At 49.5% G+C, this 9,180-nt stretch overlaps 1 protein-coding gene across 1 annotated transcript in view; it reads left to right on the forward strand.

The window, feature by feature from the left end:
• sos1 (son of sevenless homolog 1) overlaps nt 1-9,180 on the forward strand; it is a 38,142-nt gene that overhangs the window by 26,348 nt on the left and 2,614 nt on the right. The window contains exons 16-21 of the mRNA XM_079690598.1: nt 2,037-2,199; nt 5,767-5,884; nt 7,073-7,245; nt 8,328-8,556; nt 8,656-8,663; nt 8,868-9,023. Of these exons, the coding sequence (XP_079546724.1) occupies nt 2,037-2,199; nt 5,767-5,884; nt 7,073-7,245; nt 8,328-8,556; nt 8,656-8,663; nt 8,868-9,023 (847 nt within the window). The remainder of the gene's footprint in view (nt 1-2,036; nt 2,200-5,766; nt 5,885-7,072; nt 7,246-8,327; nt 8,557-8,655; nt 8,664-8,867; nt 9,024-9,180) is intronic.

Here is a 9,180-nt window from a genome sequence, read left to right on the forward strand (position 1 = left end):
CACCTCTATTAGGTTTTACCTTAAATTGTCCTTGGGCAGACACACACACCGTTAATATTGGGTATTTTATTGGGGTCGGGATTCCTATGGATGACTGCCTAGGAGAGAGCGCAGAGAAGCGTGTAAGACTGCGACTCTGCCTCCTGGTCTCAACTCCAGTTTGTCATGGATTAAGTCCACAGAGCCCTGAAATGTTTGCCGAAATGAGATTTGCACCTTCCAAAGTAGGATGAATGCCGTCTCTCTTAATCAGACCAGGTTTTCCTGTGACCTGTGTGACACGTACTGTGACCTGTGACACATACTGTGACACGTGCTGTGACCTGTGACACGTACTGTGACCTGTGTGACACGTACTGTGACCTGTGACACGTACTGGGACCTGTGACACGTGCTGGGACCTGTGTGACACGTACTGTGACCTGTGACACGTACTGTGACCTGTGACACGTACTGTGACCTGTGACACGTACTGTGACACGTGCTGTGACCTGTGACACGTGCTGTGACCTGTGACACGTACTGTGACCTGTGTGACACGTACGGTGACCTGTGACACGTACTGGGACCTGTGACACGTACTGTGACCTGTGAAACGTACTGTGACATTCTCTCTGTGACACGTACTGTGACACGTACTGTGACCCTCTCTCTGTGACACGTACTGCGCTTAGTTCTCTCCGCCATCTCCTCCGTGTGTGTGTGTTGCATGCATGTACATAATACACATGACATAGTTTTTAGATGTCTCCAGGACCGATAAAAAGACCGATAACGTTGGAGCTTAACGGTACCACAGTCTTTAATAATTCAGCCCCGGGGCCCGTTTAATACCGGGGCTCGGTACCCATCCCTTTCTGTGAGTATTTGCTTTACGTTGCTCACGCTCCCGCCAGATGCAGTGGGCATGCATAACGCGGCATAACGCGGCATAACGGGGCATAACGCGGCATAACGGGGCATAACGGGGCATAACGCGGCATAACGCGGCATAACGCGGCATAACGGGGCATAACGGGGCATAACGCGGCATAACGCGGCATAACGGGGCATAACGGGGCATAGCGCGGCATAACGCGGCATAACGGGGCATAGCGCGGCATAACGCGGCATAACGGGGCATAACGGGGCATAACGCGGCATAACGGGGCATAACGGGGCATAACGCGGCATAACGGGGCATAGCGCGGCATAACGCGGCATAACGGGGCATAGCGCGGCATAACGCGGCATAACGGGGCATAACGGGGCATAGCGCGGCATAACGCGGCATAACGGGGCATAACGGGGCATAACGCGGCATAACGGGGCATAACGCGGCATAACGGGGCATAACGCGGCATAACGGGGCATAGCGCGGCATAACGCGGCATAACGGGGCATAACGGGGCATAACGCGGCATAACGGGGCATAACGGGGCATAACGGGGCATAACGGGGCATAGCGCGGCATAACGCGGCATAACGGGGCATAGCGCGGCATAACGCGGCATAACGGGGCATAACGGGGCATAGCGCGGCATAACGCGGCATAACGGGGCATAACGGGGCATAACGCGGCATAACGGGGCATAGCGCGGCATAACGCGGCATAACGGGGCATAACGGGGCATAACGCGACATAACGGGGCATAGCGCGGCATAACGGGGCATAACGGGGCATAACGCGACATAACGGGGCATAGCGCGGCATAACGGGGCATAGCGCGGCATAACGGGGCATAACCGTCAGAGTTGTGTATATAATAATGGATTTTGACGGAAATGTTACGATCCTGCTTACGAAAAACTCTAGCGTCACCTCTTGGTAGAACATGAGTGTGTTCTCCCTGTGATCCAGTAGAACATGAGTGTGTTCTCCCTGTGATCCAGCAGAACATGAGTGTGTTCTCCCTGTGATCCAGCAGAACATGAGTGTGTTCTCCCTGTGATCCAGCAGAACATGAGTGTGTTCTCCCTGTGATCCAGCAGAACATGAATGTGTTCTCCCTGTGATCCAGTAGAACATGAGTGTGTTTGCCATGTTCTCCCTGCAGGTGCATAGTGGAGACGGAGAACCTGGAGGAACGTGTCGCAGTGGTTTCGCGGATCATCGAGATCCTGCAGGTGTTCCAGGAGCTCAACAACTTCAACGGGGTTCTGGAGGTGGTCAGCGCCATGAACTCGTCCCCGGTCTACAGGCTGGACCACAGCTTTGAGGTACTGACTCACCTTTGAGGTACTGACTCACCTTCGAGGTACTGACTCACCTTCAAGGAGCTGACTCACCTTCGAGGTACTGACTCAGCTTCGAGGAGCTGACTCAGCTTCGAGGAGCTGACTCACCTTCGAGGTAGTGACTCACCTTCGAGGAGCTGACTCACCTTCGAGGTACTGACTCACCTTCGAGGTACTGACTCACCTTCGAGGTGCTGACTCAGATTCGAGGTGCTGACTCAGCTTCGAGGTACTGACTCAGCTTCGAGGTACTGACTCACCTTCGAGGTGCTGACTCAGATTCGAGGTACTGACTCACCTTCGAGGTACTGACTCACCTTCGAGGAGCTGACTCACCTTCGAGGTACTGACTCAGATTCGAGGAGCTGACTCAGCTTCGAGGTACTGACTCAGATTCGAGGAGCTGACTCAGCTTCGAGGTACTGACTCAGCTTCTAGGTACTGACTCACCTTCGAGGTACTGACTCACCTTCGAGGTGCTGACTCACCTTCGAGGTGCTGACTCAGATTCGAGGTACTGACTCAGATTCGAGGTACTGACTCAGATTCGAGGTGCTGACTCAGCTTCGAGGTACTGACTCAGATTCGAGGTACTGACTCACCTTTGAGGTACTGACTCACCTTCGAGGTACTGACTCAGATTCGAGGTGCTGACTCAGCTTCGAGGTACTGACTCACCTTCTAGGTACTGACTCAACTTTGAGGTACTGACTCATCTTCGAGGTACTGACTCAGCTTCGAGGTGCTGACTCACCTTCGAGGTACTGACTCAGATTCGAGGTGCTGACTCACCTTCTAGGTACTGACTCACCTTCAAGGTACTGACTCACCTTCGAGGTACTGACTCAGATTCGAGGTGCTGACTCAGCTTCGAGGTGCTGACTCACCTGTTAGGTACTGACTCACATTCGAGGTACTGACTCACCTTCGAGGTGCTGACTCACCTTTGAGGTACTGACTCACCTTCGAGGTACTGACTCAGCTTCGAGGTGCTGACTCACCTGAGGGTCTTTATATATCTAACCTACAGTCGATGCACCTTGCATGTAGTAGAATGTAAACAATAGAACCAAGATGGCGTCCCTCGCAGAACAACAGTGAGGTTGCAGTGGAATAGTCCAAAAGTCAGCTCCTATCGTCTCTTCCTATCCATTATTCCTCTCCTCTGAGTGAAACGTCACAGGGTTAAGGAATAGTGGATAAGAGAAATCAAAAGGACTTAGGAGAAGAGACTGCTTTGAGAGTCTGCACTCACACCATCAACGTATTTATGATGCGCCAGCGGACGTCATGCGGGGTAAAGTTGAACAAACCCCACACAGCTCAGTGAAATGTTGACTTTATTTGATCATTTCAGTAAAAACTAACGTTCATATTTCTCTTTTTGATTATAATACTGATGAACATTCAAAACAAAGAACTTTGGCAACTTACCACATACGTTTTAAAATGCTTAATAAGCACCGTAACTTTCATGATATAATTTCTCCGTCATAATCGTTTGTGTCCGTGAACGGCCGACTGTTGTGTGACGGCAAATGCTGCGGCTGCAATGCATTGTGGGGCAGCATTTTCTCCTCTCCTTTCGTAAAGGGAGGTCCAGTGGTTCCTAAGCTAAAGGCGGTTATAAAGGAAGTTTGAAACCTCCTTTCCTATCATTCCAGAGTAGCGGTTTTCAAAGTGTGAGGCGCACCTCCCCTCAGAGAACATAAGAACAGCCGCGCCCGCCCTCCCAATGATTATTGCTATTATTATTATTATTATTATTATTATTATTATTGTTGTTGTTGTTGCTGCTATAATGCAGGGGTATTCAATTGCAATTGAAAGAGGTCCAGTCAGAGAAAATATCATTAAATGCTCTGTTTTTGCTGTCTGCCTTTCTCTTTTTTGAGCACGCCATTTGAAACTAGAGAATGCTTTATCAGAATCAGAATCAGAATCCCTTTATTAGTCCCACAGAGGGGACCTGTGCAGCGTTACAGCAGGAGAGAGCCACAGACAGCTTAGTGTTGCATATCTTACATGCGTTAAAAAAGTACTAAGTTATAATATAATAAACAATATGCCAAAAAAAGATAAAAAGTTACATAATTTTCAAAATACAGATCAAAAACCAATAAAATCCTGTAGCAGTTCTTAGGATTTAGCAGCCAGGTATATATTACAGTTATTAAAGATGGCATATGTATATAAAGTATATATTGCACATAGTTTGACGGTATTTAACAGCAGCAAGTTACACAATCTACAAAATACAAGATACATACCTTGTGACAGTAACAAGGGTTTAGCAGCCAGGTATACATTACACAGTTATTAATGGCATATATATATATTGCACATAAAGCACATATTGCACAAAGTTGGTTTGTATTTAGCAGCAAGGGGTGATATAGTCTGTGTTGTGGTGTGTGTAGGAGGGTCTACTAGGGGCAGTGCTTTATGCTGAAAGGCTGACGCTGAACTGCTGAAATGTAATGTTTAAGAAGAAAGTGAAGAATTTAGATTTAAATGATTCATGAACACCGGGGGCTTGAATGTGTGATGAGAGAAGAAAAGAAAGTGAAAAGGCTTGGGAAAGCAGCAGAATATTTTAACTGCAAACTTTTGAACTAACTTGATGGCGAATGATCTGTCGCCATGGCAACGGTATTTGATAACACCCCATAATACGCTTAGATATGTTGATAGCTGCATCGTTACCAAACCTGTGAAGTTTTGGGCTGTTTGGAACATTTTCACTGAAGTTATGAGAAAACCGCGTTTCATGGCGAGCATTGGCCAAATAACTAATGTCATGTAAACATATTAATATGTGCTTGATTCCAGAGTTGAATTTAGCACAATTGCATACAAGCGTTAAGGGATTTTAAGATTCTGAAGTATTATGCTAAACACTCAATAACTTAGATTATTATTTATAGTTTTTCTGAATAGTTTCATGTCCGCTTACCTTAGAAACGTAAAATGCCACGGCAGTGTGCAGATGGGGAGCATGTTAGCTTAGCTTGGTAGCTTCAGCTAGCTCTGGAACTTCCAGCTCGGAGGCAGCAGGTCCCGCCTCGGCTCCGCCTCTTTGCCCTTATTTGGATCAGGCGGGAGTTGAACTCTGACGTCACTGTCGAGCCGTTAGTGGCCGACTCCGCCTACCAAGGGCTTCTCGGCAACTCTGCAGAATCCTATGGGTGACTTCACGGACCCTACGTCCATTTATATATACAGTCTATGCTTGGACCACGATGATGTCATCACCTGAAGCTCTCTGGCGCCCCCCCCCCCCCTCCCCTGAAGCTCTCTGGCGCCCCCCCCCTAACCCTAACCCCCGCCTCACACTTTGAAAACCGCTGATCTAGAGAGTCAGCTCTTATCCTGGCTGCCCTGAGGGGATTCAGGGTAATTTCACTCCGTTAGGAAGATTCCTGAGAGAAACTACATTGTCCCACAAGGGACAAACAACAATCATTGGCAGTGAAGCAGCGCCCACTAGTGGCCTGTCAGGCCTGCCTTACTTTCAGATCAAATGGTAATCAGTTGTTGTGTTCTCAGCAAATCCCGAGCCGGCAGAGGAAGATCCTGGAAGAGGCCCACGAGCTGAGTGAGGACCACTACAAGAAGTACCTGGCCAAGCTGCGCTCCATCAACCCCCCCTGCGTGCCCTTCTTTGGTAAGACCCTCACCGTCTGTCTCTCACCTGTCTGTCTCTCACTGTTTGTCACTCACCTGTCTGTCTCTCACTCACCTGTCTGTCTCTTACCTGTCTGTCACTCACCTGTCTGTCTCTCACTCACCTGTCTGTCTCTTACCTGTCTGTCACTCACCTGTCTGTCACTCACCTGTTTGTCTCTCACTGTTTGTCACTCACCTGTCTGTCTCTCACTCACCTGTCTGTCTCTTACCTGTCTGTCACTCACCTGTCTGTCTCTTACCTGTCTGTCACTCACCTGTCTGTCTCTCACTCACCTGTCTGTCTCTTACCTGTCTGTCACTCACCTGTCTGTCTCTCACCTGTCTGTCTCTCACCTGTCTGTCTCTCACCTGTCTGTCTCTTACCTGTCTGTCACTCACCTGTCTGTCTGTCTCTCACCTGTCTGTCTCTCACCTGTCTGTCTCTCACTCACCTGTCTGTCTCTCACCTGTCTGTCTCTCACCTGTCTGTCTCTCACCTGTCTGTCTCTCACCTGTCTGTAACTCACCTGTCTGTCTCTCACCTGTCTGTCTCTCACCTGTCTGTCTGTCTCTCACCTGTCTGTCTCTCACCTGTCTGTAACTCACCTGTCTGTCTCTCACCTGTCTGTCTCTCACCTGTCTGTCACTCACCTGTCTGTCACTCACCTGTCCTTCACTCACCTGTCTTTCACTCACCTGTCCTTCACTCACCTGTCCCTCACTCACCTGTCTGTCACTCACCTGTCTACCTGTCTGTCTCCCACCTGTCCGTCTCTCACTTGTCACTCACTCACCTGTCTGTATGTCTCACCTGTCTGTCTCTCACCTGTCACTCACTCACCTGTCTGTCACTCACCTGTCTGTCTCTCACCTGTCACTCACTCACCTGTCTCTCACTCACCTGTCTGTCTCTCACCTGTCTGTCACTCACCTGTCTGTCTCTCACCTGTCACTCACTCACCTGTCTCTCACTCACCTGTCTGTCTCTCACCTGTCTGTCTCTCACCTGTCTGTCACTCACCTGTCTGTCTCTCACCTGTCTGTCACTCACCTGTCTGTCACTCACCTGTCTGTCTCTCACCTGTCACTCACTCACCTGTCTCTCACTCACCTGTCTGTCTCTCACCTGTCTGTCACTCACCTGTCTGTCTCTCACCTGTCTGTCTCTCACCTGTCTGTCCCACAGGTATCTACCTGACTAACATCCTGAAGACGGAGGAGGGGAACCCCGACTTTCTGCGCCGACACGGGAAAGATCTGATCAACTTCAGCAAGAGGAGGAAGGTGGCAGAGATCACAGGAGAGATCCAGCAGTACCAGAACCAGCCGTACTGCCTGAGGGGGGAGCCGGACATCCGGGTCAGAACCGGAACCTCCTACATACACACCTGTAGCTTCACCTGGTTCCCTCTTAGATACACACCTGTAGCTTCACCTGGTTCCCTCTTAGATACACATCTGTAGCTTCACCTGGTTCCCTCTTAGATACACACCTGTAGCTTCACCTGGTTCCCTCTTAGATACACACCTGTAGCTTCACCTGGTTCCCTCTTAGATACACACCTGTAGCTTCACCTGGTTCCCTCTTAGATACACACCTGTAGCTTCACCTGGTTCCCTCTTAGATACACACCTGTAGCTTCACCTGGTTCCCTCTTAGATACACACCTGTAGCTTCACCTGGTTCCCTCCTAGATACACACCTGTAGCTTCACCTGGTTCCCTCTTAGATACACACCTGTAGCTTCACCTGGTTCCCTCTTAGATACACACCTGTAGCTTCACCTGGTTCCCTCTTAGATACACACCTGTAGCTTCACCTGGTTCCCTCTTAGATACACACCTGTAGCTTCACCTGGTTCCCTCTTAGATACACACCTGTAGCTTCACCTGGTTCCCTCTTAGATACACACCTGTAGCTTCACCTGGTTCCCTCTTAGATACACACCTGTAGCTTCACCTGGTTCCCTCCTAGATAAACACCTGTAGCTTCACCTGGTTCCCTCTTAGATACACACCTGTAGCTTCACCTGGTTCCCTCCTAGATACACACCTGTAGCTTCACCTGGTTCCCTCTTAGATACACACCTGTAGCTTCACCTGGTTCCCTCCTAGATACACACCTGTAGCTTCACCTGGTTCCCTCTTAGATACACACCTGTAGCTTCACCTGGTTCCCTCTTAGATAAACATCTGTAGCTTCACCTGGTTCCCTCTTAGATACACACCTGTAGCTTCACCTGGTTCCCTCTTAGATACACACCTGTAGCTTCACCTGGTTCCCTCTTAGATAAACATCTGTAGCTTCACCTGGTTCCCTCCTAGATACACACCTGTAGCTTCACCTGGTTCCCTCTTAGATACACACACATTTCTCTGTGGTCTCAATTGATTGGCTGTGTGAGTAACATAACGTTCTCTTCTTCTTGTGTTGAGAGCAGAAGTTCTTCGAGAACCTGAATCCCATGGAGGCCATGTCGGAGAAAGACTTCGCCGATCACCTGTTCAACAAGTCTCTGGAGATCGAGCCCCGGAACGTCCGCTCGTTACCGCGGTTTGTAAGTATCAGCATGGCAACCATCCAATCAGCTGAGCGCCTGCCATTCAATCTCAGAGAGGCGAAGAGGTACACCTGTCAGATTAAAGTTAACCTGTTGTCCCCCCCCAGATGAAGAGGTACACCTGACAGATTAAAGTTAACCTGTTGTCCCCCCCCAGATGAAGAGGTACACCTGACAGATTAAAGTTAACCTGTTGTCCCCCCCCCAGATGAAGAGGTACACCTGACAGATTAAAGTTAACCTGTTGTCCCCCCCCCAGATGAAGAGGTACACCTGACAGATTAAAGTTAACCTGTTGTCCCCCCCCCCAGATGAAGAGGTACACCTGTCAGATTAAAGTTTAACCTGTCCCCCCCCCTCACCCCAGGTGAAGAGGTACACCTGTCAGATTAAAGTTAACCTGTTGTCCCCCCCCCCCAGGTGAAGAGGTACACCTGTCAGATTAAAATTAACCTGTTGTCCCCCCCCCCCCGGGTGAAGAGGTACACCTGTCAGATTAAAGTTAACCTGTTGTCTCCCCCCCGGGTGAAGAGGTACGCCTGTCAGATTAAAGTTAACCTGTTGTCCCCCCCCCAGGTGAAGAGGTACGCCTGTCAGATTAAAGTTAACCTGTTGTCTCCCCCCCGGGTGAAGAGGTACGCCTGTCAGATTAAAGTTAACCTGTTGTCTCCCCCCCGGGTGAAGAGGTACACCTGTCAGATTAAAGTTAACCTGTTCTCCCCCCCCCCCCAGA

This window comes from Notothenia rossii (assembly GCF_949606895.1).
Source record: "Notothenia rossii genome assembly, chromosome: 1".
Lineage (NCBI taxonomy): Eukaryota > Metazoa > Chordata > Actinopteri > Perciformes > Nototheniidae > Notothenia > Notothenia rossii.